The 26,654-nt window shown below is 36.2% G+C and overlaps 4 protein-coding genes across 4 annotated transcripts; 1 reads left to right on the forward strand and 3 right to left on the reverse strand.

The window, feature by feature from the left end:
• Positions 1-1,466: 1,466 nt before the first annotated feature.
• LOC141840045 (protein DGS1, mitochondrial-like) lies at positions 1,467-9,907 on the forward strand. The gene is made up of 14 exons (XM_074727925.1): positions 1,467-1,754; positions 2,399-2,495; positions 2,612-2,815; positions 3,079-3,216; positions 3,330-3,497; positions 3,786-3,980; positions 5,338-5,438; positions 5,636-5,731; positions 6,342-6,414; positions 6,492-6,520; positions 6,616-6,739; positions 8,573-8,683; positions 9,340-9,440; positions 9,509-9,907. The coding sequence occupies exons 1-14, from the start codon at positions 1,492-1,494 to the stop codon at positions 9,627-9,629; spliced, it is 1,821 nt and encodes a 606-aa protein (XP_074584026.1). The 5' UTR covers positions 1,467-1,491; the 3' UTR covers positions 9,630-9,907.
• A 1,232-nt stretch (positions 9,908-11,139) lies between these two features.
• On the reverse strand, positions 11,140-11,613 carry LOC141837388 (RING-H2 finger protein ATL80-like). Its single transcript, XM_074724801.1, has one exon. It carries the CDS (start codon positions 11,611-11,613, stop codon positions 11,140-11,142), a length of 474 nt encoding a protein of 157 aa, XP_074580902.1.
• Positions 11,614-15,406: 3,793 nt separating this feature from the next.
• On the reverse strand, positions 15,407-17,661 carry LOC141841070 (F-box protein At4g18380-like). The gene is made up of 2 exons (XM_074729194.1): positions 17,399-17,661; positions 15,407-17,053 (listed from the first exon to the last, which is right to left on the reverse strand). The coding sequence occupies exon 2, from the start codon at positions 16,785-16,787 to the stop codon at positions 15,726-15,728; it is 1,062 nt and encodes a 353-aa protein (XP_074585295.1). The 5' UTR covers positions 16,788-17,053; positions 17,399-17,661; the 3' UTR covers positions 15,407-15,725.
• A 551-nt stretch (positions 17,662-18,212) lies between these two features.
• LOC141840011 (ethanolamine-phosphate cytidylyltransferase-like) lies at positions 18,213-26,047 on the reverse strand. Its single transcript, XM_074727891.1, has 9 exons — positions 25,567-26,047; positions 23,874-24,109; positions 22,651-22,829; positions 21,940-22,011; positions 21,024-21,091; positions 20,793-20,913; positions 19,826-19,891; positions 19,621-19,743; positions 18,213-18,589 (listed from the first exon to the last, which is right to left on the reverse strand). The coding sequence occupies exons 1-9, from the start codon at positions 25,878-25,880 to the stop codon at positions 18,518-18,520; spliced, it is 1,251 nt and encodes a 416-aa protein (XP_074583992.1). The 5' UTR covers positions 25,881-26,047; the 3' UTR covers positions 18,213-18,517.
• Between the last annotated feature and the right edge of the window lie 607 nt (positions 26,048-26,654).

Raw genomic sequence — 26,654 nt, forward strand, 5'->3', positions numbered from 1 at the left:
GTGAAGCATTTTCTCCTCAAACCTCCGCCGCTTCCCGCCGCTCGTTCATCGTCGTTTGGCCACTGCCGGCTGTGTGGACCGGGCCCATTGGACGCGCCATTTGCCAACGGTCCGGCGGTGGCCAGATTACAACCCCGATTCGGTCAGAATGGCTGAAATCCGATCGAATTCCGGCCGACAGTGGTAGGGGCACACAGGGTTCTGTTTTTGGTCCGATTCCGATCGGATTTCTGCCACAATCTGGCCGGAATCCGACGCCGGCCGGAGCGCCACCGAGCTGCGCATCCAACGCACTCGGCCCAACGGCCGGCAGTGATCGGACGACGGCGCGACGGTGCCGGAAGCAAAGATGGATAGTGGAAATCTCATTTTGTCTCTGTCTCCATTTCAGTGTCCTCATTTTTACAGTGGACAGAAATTGAAACAAAGACGGAGACAGAAATTCTATTTTTGTATCTGTCTCTCAAAATCAAACGGGGACAGAGATAAAATTTCTACTCTGTCTCTGTATTTGTGTCTCTGTCTCTGAAACCAAACGCTGCCTTAGAGTCTGGTGGTTATATACTGAACCACTAGTAATGGTGCTAGTGTCGTCTCCGACGAGGAAGGCGAGGGGAGGAGGAAGCGAGGTAGGATTTATAAGGAGGTGGAGTTGAGAAGGTAGCAGTGGTAGTAGAAGGGCACGACTGGTCTACTACGCCGTTGTTGCGCCGGAATTAACAAGCAATTAATCTGACGGGGAAGGCTGACGACTTTGACTTGTCATGGTTTATTAATGCAACCTTATTATTAGGGTGTTAAACGTCAGAAGGAAAAAAAGAAGGGCAAGAATAAAAAAAGTCACCGAATAGTTAATAGGACATCACTTTTTAAAAAAACGCCCTTTACTATTGTCATCGTCGAAAAAGTATCCAAATTTTTAAAAAATATCAAAACAGATTTAAAGCACAAAATTTCAATTTGGATTTTCTAGTTAAATTTATTTTGCATGAGTTGTAAAAAGTTAATTTAGAAAGAAAATTAATATTAAATTATATTTTACAGGTACTGTGAAATTTATTAACATATTATAAGAGCATTTTAAAAAAAAATGATAAATCTCCCTCTGAACTCAATTTCTGGAATGATTTGATGAGACTGATTTGAGGGGATATTTGATAGGCGATTTGAAATCAATTTTGTTCAATGATTTTAATTATTTTATTATATAAAAAAATATTTAATTGATGATATTGAGGAATGATATTTGATTGATTATTTTATTATATAAAAAATATTTAGAGGAGGATATTTGATTGTAAAAATTGAAAAATTTAGGAAAGATGATATTTAATTAATGATGTAAACATGAATATTATAAATATTTGGATGAATTCCTGCATTGTGGATGCCCTAATATTATTAACGATAGGCTGCCCTCGTTTCTTTGGTGGAAAGGACCATATTGTCTCTTCTGGAGCCGAGCCGCCAGCCAGCGAGAATCAATTCTTTATGGCTTCCTCGTCGCCAGCCGAGAGCCCTTCCTCCGTTGCTCCATCGACTTCCATTGTCTCCGCCGGAGGCTCCGGTTCCCTCATTGGTCGCTACCTCAATCGGATCTCGAGGACCGTGCAGGACCGCCTCCCTTCTCTTGATTCGCCCCTCCTCGCCGTGATCTCCGACTTCTACCAGCGACTGTTGCCCACTCGACGCCAACGCAGGCGTAGGCCAAGTCTCCCCCTCCCGCTGCATTTCTACGCCGCCCAGCCTTCTCCGTGAGTGCTTTTCGCCTTCTCGAGCGCCTCGCTTGTGTTACTGTTCAACAGCTCTATGGTTCAAGATTTAGGGTTTAAGAAGTGGGTTCAGTTTTATCTTCACAGTTTGATAAAATAAATTTAAACTATACGAATCTGGATGTTTTTTTGGAATTCGCTTGCGGTTGGTAGGCACGAGATTGCTAGTTAGTTGATGAACTGCAATTTCTTTTTGTTTCCTACTTATTTATGCTGATCAAGGTGAATGTTTAACTTCTGCCGTTCTTAAACCATCTTCCAATCAACATGTGATTGTGTTAAATTGACCACCCTCATGAGATTGGCCGATTAATTATCTTGCATAAATGGATTAAACATTCAGCTATAATTATCATGTAACTAGAGACAATGTGCCAGAATAGAAGCAATTTATTTTCTTAAAGATTTAAGCTAGCCCTGCACTAATCAAAAGCATTTTCTCCCCGCTGCATAATAAAGCTCTACGTCAACCTTATGCTTTCTCAGCTATCAAACTGCCTTTTATGCACAAATTTGTGATCATTTTTGTATATAATAAAGTTTATTAATTCTTTGCGTGCAATCAGCATAAACTTCAGTGCCAATATATTGCAGCCGTCTAACTAATTTGAATCTCCATATTGCAGAACTACTATCAGGGTAGTAGAGGATGTTATGGAATGTACCTTATGCTATTTGCATGGTGTTCAAAAAAGTTTACACTTTTGGCAGACCAGAGCTGAGGTGGCTGTTGAATTTTGTTCTCATTCTTCATAATTTAGAGGAGACTAACTCCCTTTTGTTTTAAACCTATCATAAGATATTTTTTTTAATGGAAATGGTTTTCATTCTGTTTTTAGGGAACCAATGCTCGGAAGATTTATTTCATGATTTTTGAAAGAGGACCTTTGGCCTTCATCGATGGCACTTATGGAATGTTAAGCAGACTTCACACTGGTGGATCTCCAATCCAACATCTATCTCATGTTGCTTCCAGTACAATATCTCACAGGATAGCTATTTTATCCAGTCTAAGCCATTGTCTGGCTAATTTTCTCGCACAGGTTTTCATGCAGTAAATGTTTATTTTATTTCTCTTTGATTTTGCTCCTACTTATGTTAAACATTTTGATTTCATTCATTTTGTATACACACAAAGTACTCCATTTTAACTTTTGTAAATTTATGACAATCATGTAAAATGAAAATTACTTATTAGATTCTAATATTTAGAAAATATTATAGGAAGTTGAATTTTGTTAATGGACCTTCTTAATCTTTTATACTGCAAATATTTTCTGTTTTAATCCGTCATTTGCTGTTGTAGGTTTATTTGGAAGTTAACAAGTATGAAGGAATTTTACTGGAGGATGTTGACAAGTCATTGCCTTTATTATTGTTGACGATTAATAATCTTTTCTTAAAGTTAGAAGTTTCAATTACTCAAATACATGAAATTTGCAAGGTTATACATTTTTGCCTTTTAATCTTTCTTCTTTCTTTTAATTTGTCTATATGAAAAAATATTACATGATTCATGCCACTTTGTTTTTTCAAAGATATCATGGTTATTTATAGGGTGAAAGGTTATCTTCTGTGGATGAGAACAGCTCTTTTGCACTTCAGTTTGAGAAAATACCTTATACGGAAGAACAAAAAATTCAATGGACAAATACTGAGATTAGGGATGCTACAGAAGTGATTCACAAAAATCTCCAGAGATTTGAATTGTATTTAGTCGGCATTGTAAGTTGACTTCCATATTCAATTCATTTTCTACCTGTTTCATAATCTAGTGTAGAAAGGAATTTCCTGTTTAACTTGAATTTGTATCTTAAAAAAAATTATAAACATGGTTTTCTTTGGTTTGTCTGCATTTGAGTTTACTTCAATGCTAATGCTATTATGTGAGTTGATAATAATAATTGCATGTATTTTGTAAAATAAATATTTCAGTTAAAAACGGACTTAGTTTATTATTATATTGTTTCTTTGGATTTATGATTGATAAATGACTTTAATTTATGTTTGCAGCTTTCCACATGCGAAAAGCCAAATAAATTGTCAATATATTGGCTGCATTACACATGTGGTGCAATTGGCCTCTCACTATGTTCAATGTGGCTCTTGCGACATAGTAGTTTAATGGGAAGCTCAGACATAGAAAATTGGATCAATGAAGCAAAAGAATCTGCTGCAGGATTTCTGAAGGATCATGTTGAACAGCCAGTATGCTTGCATGATTTTTTTTCCCTCTTAGCAGTTTTACTTCTTATTAGAAGCTATTTCTCGAAATCTAATCTTACCAATTGAAGGTTTTGAATATTTTGATTTGTAAGAGCTTAGCTTAACATCCACTTTCTGTAATACTTTTCGTCCATCCTTACTAGTTACTATGCTATTTTTTTATTTTTATTTTGGGGGAAAAGTGGAGTATTTCTTCTTGTTAGTTATGATTTTGCTGCCACAATCTTATGTTTGACTATGTGGAATTGTTCCAACATAGAATATTGGTTAGCATGGAGATGTCTTTACTTATGCAAGTTAGTGTTGGTTAGCTACAGGGTTGTATGGTCAGGTGTTTCACTTTCTTTGTTCGCATTTCATGTATATTAATTTCTCCACATGTTTGAAATATATATAGGTACAACTACAAGATATAGATATATCTCTATTTCTCCAACTCTAGAGTCACTCACTTTGTTATTGTTGATGCTCCAATTAATGTATCTCCTCTTCTTTTGTTACGTCTCCTCGTCTTCACTGACAGATGCAATCAAAGGTTAGGTTGTTGGCACAAAATCTTCCTATTTTGGCCGGTATCATTTGTTGGTGCTTCTCTTTCCTCGCCTCTCATTTTCTTTGCGTCGACAGGCAGAATGGAAGGATGAGATATGGGAAGAGAACCTTCCCTTCCTACCTCGGTCAATTTCAGACAATACTAACTTTGATAATACTGTCATGTTAGTACTACGGAAACCGTGTCAGCACGGGTGACACAATAACATTTACTCATGCTGACATAGTATGGATACAATCAGCAACTGGAACAATGTGTTTCAGCCATGCTTACCAATACCAATCAACCGTTGAAAACAGGGTCTTTTCTGGCTATTTTTGTTCTGTATTTGTTTCAGAGATAAAAATTTCACCCAACTAATCTGCCTTAAAGTGCCTTTGCAATGTTTATTGTCTTATCTTATGAACAACAGTGTACAGTTATGAGGGGTGCTTAGTTCAACTCAGCTAATCTTCAACGAGGGATGGACTCTAAGGATTTTCTTTTCATTGCTCAGAAACATAGATATTGGGATCCTTATCCAGTTTCAGGGGTTGAAGATTTTAACGTCCAGCCAAGAAGGATCACGTAGAATGTTTTCGTAACAATGGAGTCTAGGATACTGAGTACATGAGAACTTCAATTATCACCTGCTTTGTAGTTGAATCTGTATCAGTTAGACTAAACTATCCATTCCTCTCGTGCAGCATTACAATTATGGCAAATTTTCACAGATGCAATGCAATTTTTTTATTAATATTAGTTATTCTTCTTTGTTTTGATCTTATTTCAATTTCTACTTTTCAGCTCATTTCAATCAGAGATGAACTCTTTGAAACATTTAGGAGGAGACATAAAGGTGTGATGGAAGCAGAAGAGGTGCAACTGACAGCTGAATCTTTACACAGGTTAGGTTCTAATCCAATTTGTTCTATGCTTAGTGATCTGCTCTTGCTTGCCATTATGTCCATGAGAAAAGTTTGTTTCCCCAAGTAGTTTTCAGGATAATAGCCTGCCATGACTTGTACTTAATTGGTGACCATGAGTGTGACATACTGTGCAATATGATTGCTCATTGTAAGGGATTTTTACTACTAATTTTTAGGATGTTGTTGGCTTTCTGTGAGCAAACAAAAACAAAAGGTCAAAAGATGCCAGATGATATTCCAGATCAGCAACTGTTGGAAATGGTGATGGCCAGGTAACAATGTTATATTCTAGAACTACATCAATTTCCTTGTGAAATACAATTGCTAAATTTTCTATATGCCACTCTATTGTAACCAATTTTCACATGAGCAAACATATGCAGTGATTATAAATATCTAGTGTTTCTCCAATACATTTAATGTTGTATGACATTGGGCGTAACTGGATGGATTCTCACAAATAACAATTTTTTTAAAAAAAGTACAAAATATTTTTGCACAATTTTATGGATTATTCAACCAAAACATTTTAATACATTGATATGGAATGTTCCAGTATCTTGCCAATATGCCTACAACTCAGTGAAGGCAAGAGAAAACAGCTGCAGATTGCACCTTATAATAACTTGTTTTGGCATGGTACAGAAAATGCTGGCCATTAGTTTATTGTTCATCTTACTTCTTTAATAACTGATAGGTGTGGTCCAGGTTCTTGATTTTCATTGCTGTTGTTATTTAAATTGTTTCCTACTTATCTTCTGGATCCTTCAGGTGCAATTGTAGATACCTATTTTTGAAACATAACTTGGAGCAAAATCAAGACTTAAGTATGATTTTTTTTCAGTATTGCATCCACATTAGCAAATAGATGTTTTGTTGCAGATATGAAAAAGAGGTGATGCATCCCCTTCAAAATTTGTTGAGTGGAGAGCTTGCTGGAGCAATGCTTATCCAGGTTTTCCTCTGCCTGTGTAAAAAGTAGTTGACAGGACTTTCTAGATGCTCTTGGTATTAATTTCTTTAATTTTACAGATTCAAAAGCTGAAGCTGGATCTTGAGATGTAAGTTGAATTCATCTGATCTGGAGGTTTTGAACAGATATACAAAGTAAACTTAATGACATGACTGATGACTCCATTACTTGTTTTGTGACTAGAGCAATGCTTGAGCTAGATCAGATTCTTAAGGCCAACGAGATCAATTTTGCTGTCCTTGCTGCTTTGCCAGCCTTTGTTCTTTCACTGCTTCTGCTTATGCTGGTTAGAGCTTGGATCATGCAGGTAGGCATATCCTTCAGTATCAATTTGCTAGTGAAAACCTTGTTTCTCATTTAGATTATGCTTAAAAGTTATAACACTGTCAGGAGACTTGGGTCATATGAACTCTCGTGCATCTTTACTTATTTTTAGTTTCTTTTTTGTGCTTTCTTGGTTTAATATTGTTTGTCTGTTATCTTGAAGATATCATTTTGTGTTTATTGGATTGAGGTAGGTAAAATTATTCATTAATTCTAGGAGCTACTGGATGTGACGTGTGTCATGGAGATCAGCAGTATGAATAAGCTTTGATCCATATGCTCCAAATGTTATTACTTGGTAACCAACAATCAAAGTTCAACTAAAAAGATAGCCTGGCGTTTATCCATCACATTTTTCAAATTAAAAATTATATTTTCAATGTTCTTATTTACAACAATGAAGAATAAAACTATCACTATATTTTTTTTTCCTTTTCCTACTTCTTCCAAGTGCCAAATAACCCCAAGGGGTTGTCGATTTTTTTCTACCAACTGGTGTTCTCCCCTCATTGCCACTATGGGGATGATCTATGCCAGTCACAACTATTCTTACTATAGGATGCTTAGCTAGATTCGGCTCTACCAAAACATTTTTGGTTCAGCTCAACAACTAATCGTCACTTCAGACTAATGTGTTTGATATTTGCCACCTTGACATAATTAATTAGTACTATTCCACTGCACACTGACTTAATTCCACCATAATTCCTAATACCTAAGCCTACTCCACAATAGTTTACCTCGAACACTCTACTCATAAGTCAATCAAAACCCATTTCAATTGAGCTCCTAGCAGTTCGATTGAGGTTAGCCCAGTTCCTAAAGCAATTTAGCTGTATATTTTTCTCCACCTGATCTTCTCTAGCAAACTCTCTTAATTGAGGTGCAAGCTGGATCCTGAGTATATTGTTATAGTTTCATCCATTACAAATTGGCACCATCTATGGAAAGGTGCCAAATTTTAAGACAAAAGTTAAGGAAGAGAGGAGGTCTCTCACAAACTCACTTTAAGTAATTGACTGGTGAAGTGTGTTCTTAAAGTCATCACATTTGAACTTGGGGCTTCTCCCTTACAAATAAAGAAGCTATTCCATTTTTTGCCCACAAGCTCAGAGGTTCTAATATTTTCGTCTTCAGTGAGTTGAGAGTTTGTAGGTTTTTATTATGTGATTTTTATGTTGCATCAACTGGTATGAGTCAAATTTTTTACTCAGTTTGTTCACCCTTCTTGCACAGGGAATTCCTTCCTTGAACATAATTTCTCTTATAGAACCATAACTTGAGCAATCATGTTGTGTTTCAAATTAATTTTGGCTGATAGGGATTACATAAAGACTCATTTTTTTATTTCAAAGAGGACAAAAGTAGTTTGCACAGAGCTATGCAGGGGTAAATCCAATTTAACTGATTCTGACACAGCTTGGTGATGATGGTGAGAAGGGTTAACATTAGCTGCTTTAGAGTTTAGTCCCTGGAAAAAAGTAATCATTTTACCAAACTATCCTTTGTGATCACTTTGATTTGCAGTTGCCCTCTTTCTCTGGTGGTACATGGCTTGGTGATATCACTGAGTTGCTTATGATTGGACATACAGGATTCTTGTGCATCTTCATTGAATAGCTAACTTCTTTGCAATTTCTACTGTTTCTGTAATTTTTTTGAAAACAGTGGATTAATATTATGGTTTGCCGAGCTACTTAATATGTTTGCCCGGTGATGGGAAATTCATCTTACTCGTAGGGCTTACTTGATAATCATTCAAATACCAATTCTAATTGCCAAATTGAATTTTGATTATTTGACTATACAATTTCAGGATAAGGGTGCAGAAGGCAGAGGAAGAGTTGCTCGAAGGCAAAGAAGGCTTCTTCTTGTTGAAGTTGAGGAAAGACTAGTTGAGTTCCAAACTTGCATGGACCAGGGAAAGGTATTGAATTTATTTTGGATGCCATTAAGATTGGATTTCATGTTATGTTTGCTTTGATTTCTGAGGCTTAGACTTTTCATCTAGTCCGTTATACACAAGTGAGAAAATGGCAATTGAACACTATCCCTTCAAGCATGTTCATAACCTTATGGAACATGTTATACAAACTTGCTGCCATCAAATTATGTGTTAGTGTTCCTTTATGCCCTTGGTGTGCGATGGCCATACTTCTGGGATGTATGCTGAAATATAGGTCCCATTAATGGCTCCTATGTGATTTTGTAAAATATATTCCAATCCAACCAATAATTATTTGTAATACGACAAACTCAGTTGACGCAAGTTTTAATATCAATACCTTAAAATACTGAGACCACTTTTGATTATGTTAAATACATTGTTGTGGCCTTATGACATGGTTGCCAAGTTCACATGCAACTCAAACCATTTTCTTGAACCATATATGCATGGTCTGTGATTCTTTGTGAGTATTATGGCCAATGATAAATAAAAACATAGCAATGACTTCTTCAACAGTTGTCTTCTATCAATAAATTTGTGACGGATGACAATTTACTTAATATATCAACAGATTCCTGATAACATGGTTGACAAGATATGTATCAGTGACTGATGACAGTTCATTTAATATACAGGCAGAAGATGCTCAATCCATGTATGGTTTGATGTTGTATACTCTTGATCTTCTATACAAGGCGGTAGAAAAGCATGCTAAGGAAACCGGCGAGTGGATAAAGTAAGTAATGGTCTCTGCAAACACCTTGTGACTCGAAACCAATTAGCCTAAATATGCTTCCTCTACAGACTGCGAAAAAATATCATGGACCTAGCCAAGCCTGATTTGAGCACCGAGCGCAAGTTCGCCATAATCTTAAGAATGGGTCGCATGTACGAATCATTGCTTCCTTCTTCGCGACGGGTGTGAAGACTTTTTGTTTTTGTTTTCTGTGTTGGATCAATCCCTGTTCTTTCATAATTTGGGATACATCTTTCCTGAAAGCTGCCATTCTCATCTGTGCACACTTACACATGCTCCGGTAATGGCTTCTACAAGCAACTCTTTCTTGCATTTTTTTTTTTGCAAATTGTTCATGGGAAAGATGTAAATAGAGTGATAAATTTTTGAATCATTGTGAAAGAATACATCTTTCAACTATCTTAGTACAAACGTTGCAGGTACCCTAGAATCTATGTTTTGGTTTATGATGAAGCTGTGTTGTTTCAACGTGAGACTTGTTTGGTTTTCTTTTGATATGATGGCTCTCATTTTCCATTTCATCGGACCAGAAGAATAAGAACATTATGTACCTCATAATTTGCTTTGAAAGATGATAAGACTTGTGACCTTTGTAGTCTTATCAAAAATAAATGTTTGCTCCAAATGAGTTTTCTTTTCATTATTGTTATTTTAATATATATTTTTTTTAAACATATTTTTCCTAGTAGAGATTGTATACAAACAAACAAAAATATCCTCTTAACATCATATCGTCGATATGATACTTTTGAAGTTTGACATCTCGTAATTAATATATATCAAATATATTTGATGTTTTAAGAACAATTTGTGCATGGACCACATCATTTTCAAATAACTTTCTTAGAATTATATATATAATTTGCATGTGCATACAAATCACTCATTTTAAATATTTTTATTTAGTTATAATAGATATTTTCTGTAATTGATAAATTTATTTTGTAAAAAGAACAATGAGAATGTAAAGGCTTTCATTTAATTTTTTTTAATAAATGCAAACAGTTGGACAGTTAGGTCATCAAGTAAATTGGGGAAATACATACGTTCACGATTTGACGATCCAACATCACTAATAGTTCGAGCACAATGGATGTATGATATGAATGATTATCCTGCCCTGTCGCTTACCATAGAACTATGACAATGGTGTTTTATGATTCATGCAAAATGACTTTAACAGTATGTGGGAATCATTGTCTTTACTCTATATATATGTTTCCTTCCTCCATAAAATTTAATTCTAGCTTAATCACTTCACTCTTAATCATTCATCCATCAAATTTAGAATAAGTATGCATCTACCATTGTCCCCGAGGTAATGGTACCGCAGTAGACCTAAGCACTTACGGTCCATGGGGCCAGACTGATTACCCCAGAGATAGTCAATGGGACTAACTGAGATTTATCATTTTTTTTTTTTAGAATAAGTATGCATCAATAAATTTTTTATTTGCCAAAATAAAAAAATACAGAATTATTTTTGTTAAAAATAAAGGCGTATGACTTTGTTTAATTATAACATTAGCAGAGAAAATAAATAAGATTTGTATATATATATATATATATGAAAATGTATGTATTGGATTAATTGTTCTCCCCTGAACAATTAATCTCCATTCTCTGAAACCAAAATTATATTGATTGATAAACAAGGATAGAGTACTGCGGTGGTTATTTACTGAACAACTGGTAGTGGCGCTACTGCGCCTGTGTTCACATACGCCCAATTGCCACGGCGCCTTCCGGCGTTGGTTCCGTCGGCGTTCCGGCACTCACTGCCGACGAGGAGCGCGCGGCAGAAGGGGCAGGACCCGTGAGACCTCAGCCAACGGTCGACGCACTCGACGTGGAAGACGTGACCGCACGCCGGCAGCCGCCGCAGCACGTCGGCGACCTCGTACTCCGCCAAGCATATCGCGCACGTCTCGGTTTCCAGCCCCGCTGCCTCCGAGTACGCCACCTTTGGGCAGCTCGTCAGGGTCGCCTCATCGACGCCGCCAGCTGCCGCATCCGCCGTCGCCGCCGTCGCCTCGTGGTCGTCCCTTGCTCTGCGGCAGAACTGGAGGAATCCGACGATGACGAAGAGCAGAATCAAGACCACGGCGCCGATCGCCAACCGGAGGGCGACGCTGAAACCCATCACCACCATTTCAATAGCAACAGAAAAAAATCAGCAGGTAATATTTTTGCTTAATTCTGAGGGAAAATATTTAAAAAAAACAAAAAACAGTAATTAAATCTGGTGAAAAACTTACCATGATGCAGCAGATCTTATCCCACATTAATGTAGCATTTAATGCGTCGTAATATCAGTTGTATTACCTTTTTCTCTCTATATTCTTTTCCTTAGCTGTCTTATAATTACTTTAATCAATGATTATTATTAAGTAGACAGATTCTTAATTTCCATTTCCCTTTTTTTTTTAATTTTATTTGATTGTCTTTGTTTGAGGAAGACGAGAAACATAATCAACTTAAATTCAAGATAGTTATTCAAAATCTTAAGAAAAGACTTAATTTCTTATCTCATATATTTATTTTTTGTGAAAAAAATCAATTAAAAGGGAGAGTTTTTTTAAACAATAAGGAGCTCAAACAACTATTCAATCAAATGATAGCTTCATCACTTCTCTAGAAATAAATGACGTATTTTTTTTTACAAAATTATGCATGCTCAATTTTATATGTGGTAATTCTATCAAGATCTCTTTGTTAGTTGGGAGAAGGATGAGCATGAATCAAAATTCTCTCTATATTCTAATTATCTCTATAAGATATAAGAATATAAGAAGATTTTAATTTATTTCATAATATACAAATTTAGAAATATACAAATTGGAATGGAAAAGTTATATAGTCAACATAATAAAATTATTATATTTATTTTGTAGGAAAAAATGATAAAATAGATCTTTTGCTTTGATGTTTTAAATATTATATTATTTTTTTATTTCTTAATAATATTTTTGAAGAATTAAAACCATTGATTGATTTATAGTCTTTGTCCTTCCTCTAATTAACTCTTAAATATGATACAAAGCAAGAAGAAAAGAATAATCCTTGGATACTATAATATTCTATGGATTTTGACGCATGAGATATCATCCAAATTCTTCTCTCTTTTTCTATACTAAACTACTAATGGATCGGAACTTACTCTATAATATAATTTGAAATTTAAATTTGTTTGAATAATTTCTCTAAGTTATAAGTTTAAGTTAATAGAAGAAATTCTATTTGCTCAATCAATTATTTCTGTATAATCTTTTCTCTCTTTTTGTTTGTCCACATAACTTCCCATCAATCTAAACAAAAGAGTCTTGATTTGCCATCCTTCCCTTGTATTTTCTTCGTTTGTATATCTATTTTAAAGGATAGGATACAAGTAATGAATTCTAAGCATCTCGCAAAATGAAAAAGAATATAAACAAAGCAACAAAAAGGGTTAGAGATTTTTTGTTGATCTATATATATGGATCATCAAAAATTTGGCACCTTTTACCAACTTGATGTTAAGAAATCCCCGCACCTAGAAATTCATTTTGTATAATTAAATCTTTTCAAACTATTTCTTTTTTAAGAACCATAAAAACTTGCACCAAAATAACAAATGCAAAGAAGAATAAAAGACCTTGGGGACTCATAATGGGTCTTGAAGCACTACTTCTGCATCTTCCTGACCAAAGCCTCCCACATTGGGATTGCTTGTTAATGGTTGATCAAGTTTGATGGATTCACCCTTAGAAACAAGAAGTTCTCGTTCTTAAGGTACAATATCAACTACTTGATGTCCATCCGATGGATCAACTACGGTTATTTCATATCCATCCTTTTCTTTATATACTATTCTATTTATACACCTGCCTGATGTAGCATTATAGACTGTATTGTTACTTTTGCTACCATCAAGATAAATCTGATTGCTTCCTCTGTTCCCACCTTACATATATGAGATATTTTAAGATAGTCTATCTTATCTTTGCGCCATCGTTCGTCTAACTGCTTGCACTTCACAATATCGATCTCATCGTAAAGCTTTTCGACGACAAGACTTAAGAAGAGAGAGATAAATAATTATAATCTTCTTCTTTTCTACTCCTCTAAAGATAAAGACTTATTTAAAGACACATGTGCTATCTATTTTAGAACTTTCTATATATTTCAATTTCTATATGCAATATTGACAGAATTTTATAATTTCTTATCCATCCTTTACCTACATTATCTTTTTAAGAAATAAAAATATTTTTATAATTTTATATATTTAATATTTATTTCTCTTTTTGTCTTTCCAAACAAAATAACACACTTAAGTTAATGAATATTCCATCCATTTCAAATAAAAAAAATATAAATACTTTACTTCGCTTTGTTTTTTTTTTCTTTCCTTCCTTTCCTCTTAACCATCAATCAATGAACCTTCTCTTAGAGTCTGGTGGTTATTTACTGAACCACTAGTAATGGTGCTACTGCGCCTGTGTTCACATACGCCCAATTGCCATGGCGCCGTACGGCGTTGGTTCCGACGGCGTTCCGGCACTCACTGCCAACGAGGAGCGCGCGGCAGAAGGGGCAGGAGCCGTGTGACCTCAGCCAACGGTCGACGCAGTCGACGTGAAAGAGGTGGCCGCACGCCGGCATGAGCCGCCGCAGCACGTCGGCGACCTCGATCGTACTCCGCCAAGCATATCGCGCAGCACGTCTCGGTTTCCAGCCCCGCTGCCTCCGAGTACACCACCTTCGGGCAGCTCGTACGTCAGCGTCGCCTCGTCGACGCCGCCTGCCGCATCCTCCGCCGCCATCGCCGACGTCGCCTCGTCGACGCTGCCTGCCGAATCTGCCGTCGCCCTCGCCGCGTGGTAGTTGCATGCTCTGCGGCAGAACTGGAGGAATCCGACGATGACGAAGAGCAGAAGCAAGATATGCATGGCGCCGATCTCCCACCGGAGGTCGACGCTGAGACCCATCACCACCATCAATACCAACAGAAAAAATCAGCACGTAATATTTTTGCTTAATTCTGCTAGAAATTAAAAACAAAAAAACAAAAACGGTAATTAAATCTGGGAAAAACTTACAATGAAGCAGATCTTATCCCACATTAATATCGCATTTAATGTGTTGTAATATTAGTTGTATTGCCTTTTTCTCTCTATACTCTTTTTCTTATCTGTCTTATAATTACTTTAATCCATGATTAAAATTACGTAGACAGATTATTAATTTCCATTTCCCCCTTTTTTATGTTGTTGAAAAAGGAATTGGCTGCAGAAACCACCAATTTTATTAAGTGTTATAAGTGAATAAAGGTCCTTCGTATTAAGTCAATTATTAATTTTCCTCTCCACTTGCTTGAAGAAAATATTATTCAAATCAGATGTTAGTCTTGATATTGTAGCTTAATCCCAAAACATAGTTTTGTCACAGCATCTGCAAATGTGTCAGGGACTATTTACAATGGTCCCAATGTCTGTGTGCCATCAATAGGAAATTGATCTGAAACACTACCACTGGAGTCTTGTGGAAAGGATCACATTGAATCATTAATCTAAGTATTAATTTGCAATTAATATTAGAACCATATTTAAGAGGCCATTATTTGGTAATACTGCTGCAGATGCCAGCTCAGAGATAAGCATGCAATATGATACCATCTCAGTTAAGTCAACTAGGTGATCTAATGATGTTTATTGTTTAATAAATACAGCTAAAAGATGTCACAAACTCAACAACTACTCTGAACTCAAATTTCTAAATTGTGAGAGTGAAGTGAGACACCAAGATTTAACATCAAAGGTGTGAGTATGAAAGTTGTTTTATTAAATGGATGCAACTACTTTTCTATCGACAGTGCATCAGTCAATTTTTTGAAGCTGGATAATCAGTAAAGAAACTTTTTGACCATCCAAACAACAACCACTAAGAATGAACGAACTGAGAAATAAATGTTAACACAACCATTTCCACCCTACAATTCGGAGCCATATGGGAGTCAATAATGAGCAAAGATAGCTGATACACAATGCAATGCAAGTACAAGGAATGGCTAGCATAGAAATAGTAAGCTACACAGATACTTGACATTTATCTCATGTAACTTCTACATGCATAGTTGTTATTGCTATACAGACGCAAAGCATCATAACACAACACAAACTAGCTCACACCTAAGGTAAGATAGCAATTTGCACCTTCAGGGAAGAGTTCAGAGGATACAAATGCTACTTCATCAGTGTGGAGAAAGAAGGAAAGTTCAGTCGTCTAGAAACCATTCATTTCCAGAAGGTATGTCCGTCGCTTCATCAGTGTCTTCACTGCGGTCTTGAATGGGCCGTCAAACGCTCCAGAAATGAAGGCATCAGTTTCAGTCCTTGTATTGATAGTGCTGCTTCCATCAGAAGACGGCTTGATAGTAACCAGTGTTGCCCCTTGTAATGCCATCCCACCTGGGAGTTCCAAGATGGGAGCATACTTTAACTTCATGTTAGAAGCTGGAACTTGTGTCCTGTTTGAAGATCCCAAGGGTGCCAGTGGCTTCTCCCTAAACTCCTTGAGCTGTTCTTCGCCCATGCACAAGGTTCCCTGCCCATCTGTGTCAGTCAAAACCAAGTTCTTCAAAGTTGGATGGTTCCTTATGATAGGCCGGAGAAGATAATGCCTTGTGGAAGCAGCAATAAGTGAGCTTATTGTCCAGACAACACGAAGCTTGAGACCTCCATTAGTGTAGAATGCTTCAGGAATGCTTCCATTGTCTTCTACAGGTGATTCGAGTTCAGAAGAGACAGGCTTCTGATCAACCCTAGTACCTCCTAAGATCACACATTTCTGGAGAGTACTTCCAAACTCAGCTCTCCATTTTAGAACAACCCCTTCTTCAGTTCCAACGTCGCCTGATGGTAGTTCAATCCGGAGGTTGTGGACATGGGTGAAGTCCTTGAGAACTTGTGCAGGGGAGTGATGGGAGAGCTGTGGGAAGACAGGCTTGCTACTTCCTTTGATGCCGCGGACGTTCTGGAAGGGTTTCAGGAGCGAGAAGAGCATCAGTTTTAGGAGGTTGGCAAAAAGGGGCCGTTGCCTGGGAGAGGATGAGCTTTGTGGATCGTCAGAATCACCATCAACAGTGACCACGCGATCAATCTTAATATAGACATCGTGGACCAAGAAGACAAGGGAATTGAACCGCTTAGAAACAGCAGAACAGCGGCCTAGCGATCGAACATCTGCAAGCTTATTGAAGATTAGGAGGACAATTGAGTCAGGTAGGAGGTCGAAATGATCCAGGTCGGAGGAAGGATCAGCATAGATTCTTGCTTTTGGTTGCATTTTCTTTTTCTTTTTCTTTTTCTTTTCTTTTTTTTTGGATTTGTTGCCCAACGAAAGTTCCTTCCCTGAGATTCCTCTCCAACTTAATTGAGATGTTAAAGCTCAAACTTTTGCAATCTTTTGAAATTTCCAGTTCCCAACACTTGAGAGACGTAAGAAACACAAAGGAGATCAAAAAGTATTTTGCAGTAGTAATAATCAACTTTGGATGTCACATTTAGCTACTGCCCTGGGGGAATAATTGGACTCCAAGCCGAAACAATGATCTGAAGAAAATTAAAAAGAACAATCTCTGAATCAGAACAACTACTGCACAATCAAAGCATTTTAACGAGATCAAATAACATCTGAATAATCAGCATCAAATTAAAAACTAAAAAAAAAAGAAATCAAACAAAGAAGATGAACCACAGATCAGTTCAAATAATCGATACCTAAAAGCAGAAGGATTTCCAGGAAGATTTAGCAGAAATCCACAATTTCGTCAAAGAAAAACACATAAAAGCCGCATTAAAACAATAGAAGGCGCGATCTTTAGCTTGATCTTGAACCGGAGGAAAAAAACGAAGAGGCATTTCTGAGAAAGCAGACAATAACTATAGATCCATTACCAATTAAGACCCTTCGAACAAGAACTCCTTGCCGGAAGCTGAGCAATAAGCGCATCGGCTCACAGGCACCCAGTCTCCACCTCAAATCCCAAACAATCAGCCACAAGCCGCCGCTGTGAAGTCGATACCGAGCGCGAGCGCGTCGATCGAGCTCCCCAAATAAAATCTCTCCAGTAGAACCGAAATCACAGGTTTCAGACAAGAGATTAGGGTTCTGGAAAGGAATCGCTGTCTCTCTCACACAAAATGGGGCGGTGGCTTCGTCCCCCTCTCTCACTTTCGTCTAAACGCTGGAATACAGAAAAAGCAATAGTTAACGGCACCGTCGAAGCACGTGACCTTGTCGGGCATTATGCCACGGGGGTTTATTGCCCGTTGGATCTTTATACATTTTCGCAAACATCCTTTATATTCGTCCTTTTAACAGAAAGAACATTTACTTTCTCAGAATATCTCAAAAGCGAATTTAGATTAAAATAAAGGGTAAAAATTATGAAGGTAACCTTTTGTCATGCGTGTTGCATTTCCATTTATCACCAACTAACCAATTATGTTAAAATGAAAAGGACTTATTATAATATTACTATAATAAATTAATTTAATTTAATCAAAATGATTATATATAGAGTATAATTATATTAAAACATTCTTTATTAATATTTGATTAAAATTATTTTAATTTCATTAAAACTATTTTAATTATCTCAATATACAATAATTCTGCTTTAATATGAAGTAAAAAATTATAAAATCATATTCCAGTTTAATTACGCCTAGAAGCTCTTAGTTACTGAACTGGGATGGCAGAGGCAGAAGATACCTAAAGAAAATCCATTGCAAAGATATAATCATTAATAAAACACATTTATGCAAGTCAAAACTAAAAATAAAGTGATCCATTGTTGCCCCAGACTATTGGCCTAACTAACTGGTAACATTACACCCTGTAAACTGATGCAGATATATATATAGCTGCATAATGAGCTTCTGTGAAAAATTATAGAACAAACAAAACTCAAGCCTGATGAACTTGCTCGATATTGCAACAACTGCCTCTGCAGGCGTTCGAAGAAATGTGGGGCTTTCAAGAATAACGTTTCCTAGTTGACTAAGCGGGTGTTAGTCACCGTTGACATAGCTTTTGTTCTCGTAATACCTCCTTTCGCTTGCTTCCTTTTTCTCGTTTCGTTTCTGCACAATGCAAAAGTACTGCCACTTAGTATGGCCTCTCATAAATTCACTCATCAAATGTACAAAACCAAACTGTTGAATAATTCAGTACGAGGCAACTAGCAATGATCTAAATCTGCAAAGTTGTAAAAGAAAGGGTTTACCGAATCAGTAACCAATCATTCATTTTATTATTCAGGACTATGTAATTGTGATAGTCATGTACTGCCAATGGTCAACCAAACTTATTAACAGCATGATCATTGATGGCAGCAAAACCATGAATAACAAGTATCAGCGACTAGCTAAGCGATAGCAGAAAGATTTATTTTTCAAATACTTTATGGAATTACCAGTGTCAAAAGAACAGACGCGATGTAACCTACATATGCATGAATAATCCATAGATCAGATGCTGCTTGGAAGAAAGCTAGAACCTTCCAGAAGTAAGCAGAAGATCCAACCTTTCTTGCCTAGTTATAACTAGTAGAAACACATGTGGCTGCCTAGTCAAATTTTCTATGGGACTGCATAGTAGCTGCATATGACATGGCGGCATACAGTATCTGTGGTATGCATGTTCAGTTGAAACAAAGTCTTATTTGGTTCATTTAAGCCAGTTTATTTACTAAATTAACTCAAAACTCTGTTACCTATTTAATGGCTTATAACTAGTTATCATTATCGTAAACATTTGTTCTATTTAATGGTTTACCCTATGTATGTTAGTCATTGTTATTACTATAGTATCTTTGATCATTTTTGTCATATGTTCTATGCAGATGGCAGTTTGCATGCACTTTATACCTTGCTAGAACATCAGTGCTTGTAGTACAAATTTCCTAAGGTGTGTTTTACGACTATGCTATAGAAATGAGATGAAGCATGTAGGAATGAGTGGATGACCAGCCGACCACTACTTCAGTTACACGAATCAAATATGGTAGCAGATCAACCTTTAGAATCTAATCATAAAAAAGTCGATACAGGAAAACAGCAAACAAAAATGTATCTTTTAAAACATGATAATCTCATAACCTATTTGACCATACCTGATATTCTTCATGATTAGAAACAATTCTCTTGATAATTGTACTAGTTGTGATATCTAAAGGACTTTGTAGTTTCTTGTAGATTCCCATAGCCATGGGAACAGAATATGGATTTGAATCCTCCTACATAGTTATGCAATAATGGTGTGAATATTCCTGCTATTCACATTCCTATCTTATTATACATACGAGAATATTAAGGTACCTTCAGGAAATCCATATTTTCAGCTATAGTTCCATGAACCACCAAAGAGATATCAAAGGTGGTGATCTGCAGCATACCAATGAAGGATTGTCAATTAATCTAGTAGTGAATACGAGAGATCTTGTCTAGTGCTGAAAAATGCCAATAAAAAAAAGGATGGGGCAAATTACTAGCACCTAAACAAGCATCCTCCCAAACAAAGGCAAGAGCATATAATAACAGAAAGAAAATTAGTGCATAATTAATACCAATTTTTTCATGTGCATCAGCCAAAGTTCTCAGACCAAATGTTGAAATTCAAAGGAAAGGTTCTCTTAAGATTTAGAAGACGTAGAATCAACTATAAAAGTTAACTATATATCTAACAATAATTTATCAAATCGTATAAGATGCTGATACTCATCAACACACAGGATTTTGAATCATTATAGTGAAGATCTAAATCAAAAATATAACAAGAAGCATTTATTCATAATTTTTTTTTGTCTTTGACCAGGAGGTGTTCCCCACCACATTTGATGTGAGACAATTTCCTATTCGGTTCATGAGCGACAGATTAAACCCCTCCTAATAGTGTCATTATACGGATTTAAAGCCTTGGCCTTTGGCGGAAAGTCTTTCAGAATTACCCCGTTTACCACTATACCAAACAACTATTAGTTGTTCAATAATTACCTTAACCTACATTAATTGGAATTCCAACAAGAACAATGCAAGATGACTATTATACCAATTCACGAAAAGACTATTCCTTAAACTATTACTTCTGTAAGAGTTATACAAGCAATATGATTACCCACACTAACACGTGTCTTTTATCTCTGTCAATAACTACAGAGATGATAAAGCATTAATCATCTTATTAGTGCAACCAACCAAAGCTTTGATTAAGAATACAATTCTTTTCTTGAGAGAAACCTGTTCTAACAACCCAAGATCACACAAAGAAAGTATGACAGTGGCCTACCATATCTTTCGAAACTTCCCAAGGAGCACCAATTATCACTTCATCTACATAACGACAGGCCAAAACACTCAAGCTCCTCTCATGGAGATTCATTATTGGGCGATGGGGTCCTCGAGTGGCACTGCGAATGAAAACAAGATCAAACAATCATTACTCTTAAGAAACTTTCACAACAATACATGAAAAATGTCTGCTGAAGATATTATGATCCAGCAACTGATGTAAAGTAACCTGATTGTTTGATCCGTATGAATTCCCACAAGTAGGAAATCTCCAAGTTCTCGAGCAAGTCGCAGTATCTGTACAAAGACAATGCTAGACTGGATGTTAATCACAAAAAGAAAGGTTCTGCAACAAAGCAACCAAAAACTTTGTTATAACTGTCTAAGAGGAAAAAGGTGAAATGCCATAATGCTCCAATATTGTACACTGGATTTTTTTTTCACCTTTTCTATAATTAATGGTGAATATATGAAGTTAATTCAAAAACCAAAACAAAAGTATGCTAGAAGAATATCAGTAACAGAAACGTATCCACTATTTATGACCTAAAACAGAGGAACATGACCTAAAACACTATCTAACTATTCACATCTAAACTGTTGAAAGCTGTGTTGATTAATAAGTTGGGGACTCAATAGTTTGACCACAAAATAAACCAGGCCTTTTTATCAATAGCATAATTAACTTACCTCAAGGTTGAAGACTCATATGTTTCAATACAGACTGGTAGCATGAAAGAGCAATGTATAAGACCTAAGCATGGGACTAACCTAGGCTGGTGTTTGAACTTCAAATAGTGGAGATGATTCAACTATTGATTGTCCAACTGAGATCATGATGTGCTGGAGCATAAAGCATGCAATTTTGCCATGCTTAGAGTGAGGCACATCCATATGCAAATAAAATAAAATAAAATCACAAAAATAGCTTGAAATCTAAATTTTTATGTTATTTCTATAACTTTATTATTATATTTTTTTTACTTTTGCTATTTCTAGCAAACTAGATTTATATTCCCTGAGTTTTACAAGATAACATTATTGCAAAACTATAAAAGAGAACCTCATCCAATCATTCTAGATATTCAATTGATGCATGCATTTATGATACACAATATAAACAGGGAAAAGAAAGCATATCACACCTCCACATGTCCAGCATGGAATAAATCAAATGCACCATCAATGTAAACTATACGAGCATCAGGTCCAGGACCCTGTATGTGAAATGGGAGAAGATAGGTACAGATGAATAATGTGTCTAAAGCCAAAGAACAAGCAAGAACTAATAGATTATTAAACTGGTGTATACGCACACACAACACACTGTTTGTATATGCACTAAATTTGTCATCATTATCATTGTGGAGAAAATAGTAGAGCAGTTAATTTTAGGTCTTTAATCAGGACATAAAAGATTAAATGAGAAAAACAATTTGCTATACTTAGAGCACAGATAATGAGCACATGTTTTCTAACTATATATTCATATGAAAACACCTTCCATGGCTGCTATATTTTATCTCCAAAGACCAACACCATGTCTAAACCATAAGAACAATGTTTTATGAATCACAGTAAATATGCGATTGACACTAAAGGGGGGAAGATCAATTATATAAAATAATACTGCTTTTCTTCAAGATTTAGGATGGTCACACTAAAAGAACAATTTTAATAGCATAAATTTTGCCAATCACTAACCAAACATCAAAACTATTCAGGTTGTATTATCACCTACAATTAAGAAAATATTGAATTTTTTTATGGTGATGAATAGAAATGATAGTCAAATAATAGCAGCAAATATGTGAACTCGATTAATAAAAGCTACTTAGAAATCTCCAACATTAGACCTTGCCATTTGAAAATTGCACTATTCGCCGAGATGTAGGCAAGAAATGGGAGATCCGAGTTCCTATAGCGCACCCTACATTGTCAACTTTCTGATTGTGTCCATGGCTGAACTGCCGTTGCAAAGAAGAGTGGTTACTGCCATTTAGTGATCTCTCCCTTACACAAAGTAACATACGACCTGTACATGCCGTTGATAATGAAAGAAATAAGTTAATGCTTTGACAAATAAGAAAATTGTCCATCATTATATACAAAGGAGAATCAACAGTACATGACCACATGGAATGAAACTTAGCTCCTAGAACTTTGAAGGTAGAAACACTAAAAAAAGTGGTGAAAGTGATAGTACAACATGTTGGGATTACAATCAAAAGTTCCACATTAGAAATACATGGAAAAAATATCATGGGTTACATAGATAGAAGATATCTTCATTAGTATGAGGTCTTTAGAGAAAATCCCAAAAATAAAATCATGAGGGATTAGACTCAAAGTGGATAATATCATACCATTGTGGAGATATGTTGATTCATTGGTCCTAACAATTGGTATCAAAGTCATGGTCTATGTGGAACCATGTGGGGAACCACAGGAAAAAACAAAGGAGGTAGGGGAGGCCTGAACCATGGGAATAATGATAGGAGGACTTCTGGTAAAATCCATGATAAGCTCTCGAAGCAGGTGGTGCTCCGTGTAGTATACGTAAGGCGTGCACCCAAATGTAGTGGAAAGGAGTAACATCGATTGGAGTATGGTGGTCCTTCATTTAAGGAAAGGATATTGGGATTACAATCAAAGTCCCACATTAGAAATATATAGAAAAGATTATGAGTTTATAAGATGGAAAATATCTCTATTAGTATAAGGTCTTTTGGGGAAAGCTTAAATACAAAATCATAAGGGCTTATGCCTAAAATAGATAATATCATACCATTGTGGAGATATGTGGATTCCGTCGGTCCAACACAACATGTTGCAATTTACTTGCATGTAGTGAGAGACCCCAAAGAATTCAGATTGAATATTTCAAGTCCATAATGTAAAAAAATATTACTCTAGTTAAGTTAAGTCAACTTAAACATAAGGCTTGGCTACAGATGGGTTCTTTCCTTATCGCATAAGCTTTTTGGATAAGATACATAAATAGAACAAAGAATTCAACCCTGTCAAAGGTGAGGTGAATTAGAAGGGGAAAAAACAAAATCAAGACAAGGATAAGTACCAACAATATCAGTGCTTGATACTCCTTCTGTTCTTTTAATTTGCTTGTATCGGCCAGCCTTTTTGGCCAGAGCATATGCATCAGTACCATCTGGAAGCAGGCAAGGGTCATCCCCATGGATGATGTAATCTATATTGTATTCAGTGAATAACTTATTCATGAATTCTTTAGTTATAGCATAAGGAGCATCTTGAATGACCTCATCAACCCACTTCACTGCACCAACCATTGTCATCCTAGCAAAAGGGAAACGTAATGTATTACCAAAAGAACTAATGAAATCATGTACTGTAATTGTACAAGGCAAATCAATGTCACTAAGACTAAGAACATAATCAATGTTATGAAATTTTTTTCGTACATATATATAAGTTGCTCTTAACTGGTCATTTCATGTAACCTGACAGTTAGAAAGATGAAAGTAAAAGGAATTGGTGGATAAGTAAAACAAGTTCAAATGACAAGGGGGCAAAGTATAATACCATGTGTCCTAGTAGGGAGAGAAAGTGGGGAAGAATGGTATGCAAGAAAGAAAGAAGAAATAAAAGATCCAACACAAGGAACAACAATTTCACACGGAGAAAAAACTCACAAATAGAGATATTATTAATTTTCAAATGAATAACAGGGGAGGATTGGGTCCCTTTTAAAGACTCCCACATCCCACCCAATCAAAACAGAAGATAAGTCAAACTATTTTAGGAACAAAATAATTATACAAGTAAAAGTCTTCAATAGAACTTGGGATAAATGTCTTATTCTCTGAACAAAATAATCACCAAATCAAAGTTCCCTTGATTAACTTATCCTCTTAAGTAAAAGATCTACCAAAATAAGCTTTAGCCAAGTCTAGAACATTTGAAGATTAAATTCCTGATCTAATTATTTGCCCCTACCAAAGGAGAAATCAACTCAAGGTGAGTTATCAACATCTTTCTTATGCCATCATTTCTTATGCATAAGAAATAATTGTCTAACCAATTTTGTTCAACATAGTTTTCTCATTATCTTCTTTAGTTGTCCCTTCCACTATATGAAAAATTAGTATATCTTCATACTTCTTTTGGATCTTGATGAATTGAACATTAACTTCACTAATATCTTCCTCTTCAGCATCTATTTCAACGAAAAAGAAAATGTCATGATTGTTCACAACGTGTGAATGGTGTTTGCAACTCCACTATATGCATGAAGTGTGGAAATGATAGGATGAGAACATTCATATAAAAATCAGAGGAGTGTAACCTACCTACGATAAAGTTGATAAATGCATGAATATCCTCTCTGATCGGGAAATTAAATTAAGATTAAAATAGAGTAAGTTAAATAAACATGCACCAAAATCAATTTTGGATGTGCAACTGCTTTTGGAACAAACATTATAGGAATGCTTCCTCTCAGCTTGGTGGATAAAAAAAAAAGGCAAAAGGACCAAATAAATGGATACAAAGCAACTACAAATGGGCATGCTGGTAGATATCTTCATATAAGATGTAGAGACAAAGGATGAAAAAGAAACAGCAAAAGAGCTTTAATTACCGTAGAAATCAATATCATGACTGCAAAAAGATAAAAGATGGTAATTATCAGAACAATTACCATAAAACTATTATTTTATTAGAGAAAGGCAATACAATCACTAAACCTAGAAACAATTTCTCTAGCGACATAGAGATAAATCTCAAATATGCACCTTTCGTGAAGCGGGGTGACGGGCGGCCCCTTATTCGCCTTGATCTCGTCATCACTCACCACCCCAACAACGAGCTGGTCTCCGAGGGCGCGAGCCTGGCGCAGGGCATTGCAGTGGCCGTAGTGCATCATGTCGAAGCACCCATCCATGTAAACCCGGACGGGCTTCTTCCTCCTGCGGCGGATCCCAGGGATCCGACCCCCAGGAAGCAACGACTTGAGGCCAACAGAAAATAAGGAGAGCGCGATAAAGAGGCAGGCCGCCGTGAAGCTGGGGCTTCCAAGGACCTCCATGGCGCATGCTCCGGTTCCCATCGGTAGGAGATGGATCTGCGTGCGAGATCTTGGATTCAAGGAGTTGAGGACCCTTCTTCGGAGCTCCACAGCGCTCGCCGGAGACGTGGAGGGAGGCGGTTGGTTACTAATACACGGGACGGGAGGGGTTCGGATTGCATCCAGACGCTTCTTTAAATCGAAAATTTTCCCCTTTTTTTCCTTCCTTTTCTGCTTTTGTTTTGGAATCGAATGGTATTAAATTCCCGAAGCGAACACGATATTCGATCGTTTTAAATATGCTATTTATTTTTACAAAAACTAATATTTTTTTCCTAAACACGTGGAGCTACGAAAATTACATCAAACTTAAACAATAAAACGACATGATATTAAATAATATATAAAATTATTTTTTTAATGGCTAAAATGACACGTTTTTGGAGGTGTAACAATGGAGAAATGTGATATTAATGAAAAAAATGATAAACAATTCCCGTACTTACGTGTCAAAATTTTACATTTATATATTTGACAAATATGTTAGAATCATAAAATAAACTTAAATTCTTTATAACTACATCAAAACAACTTATGAAAAGTTGACATTTGGCTAACAAATAACTTATGCAAAATTCTATTAAAATAATGGTTCTTATTTGAGATCGTTTCGGGATGAGTCATCAGACACCTGACTTACATGTTGACAGAGTCACACGGTACCCATGACCGACTTCGAGGAGAAAAATATCAAGATTTGATGCATCGGCAAGCTGTAAGGAGAAGGAAGAATGTGAGAACGGAAGTCAAGGGTGC

The sequence above is a fragment of the Curcuma longa genome, chromosome 11, assembly GCF_044706935.1.
Source record: "Curcuma longa cultivar G26 ecotype Majalengka, Jawa Barat chromosome 11, ITB_CL_G26_1.1, whole genome shotgun sequence".
NCBI lineage: Eukaryota > Viridiplantae > Streptophyta > Magnoliopsida > Zingiberales > Zingiberaceae > Curcuma > Curcuma longa.

Coding starts and splice junctions, on each gene's coding strand:
- LOC141840045 (XM_074727925.1), top strand. CDS start 1,492: ATGGCTTCCTCGTCGCCAGCCGAGAGCCCTTCCTCCGTTGCTCCATCG. Junction 3,217..3,329: donor AAATACATGAAATTTGCAAG/GTTATACATTTT, acceptor GGTTATTTATAG/GGTGAAAGGTTATCTTCTGT. Junction 6,740..8,572: donor TTAGAGCTTGGATCATGCAG/GTAGGCATATCC, acceptor ATACAATTTCAG/GATAAGGGTGCAGAAGGCAG.
- LOC141837388 (XM_074724801.1), bottom strand. CDS start 11,613: ATGGTGGTGATGGGTTTCAGCGTCGCCCTCCGGTTGGCGATCGGCGCC.
- LOC141841070 (XM_074729194.1), bottom strand. CDS start 16,787: ATGCAACCAAAAGCAAGAATCTATGCTGATCCTTCCTCCGACCTGGAT.
- LOC141840011 (XM_074727891.1), bottom strand. CDS start 25,880: ATGGGAACCGGAGCATGCGCCATGGAGGTCCTTGGAAGCCCCAGCTTC. Junction 24,110..25,566: donor GTCACCCCGCTTCACGAAAG/GTGCATATTTGA, acceptor CCCTTTTGCTAG/GATGACAATGGTTGGTGCAG. Junction 19,744..19,825: donor AAAATATGGATTTCCTGAAG/GTACCTTAATAT, acceptor ATAACTATGTAG/GAGGATTCAAATCCATATTC.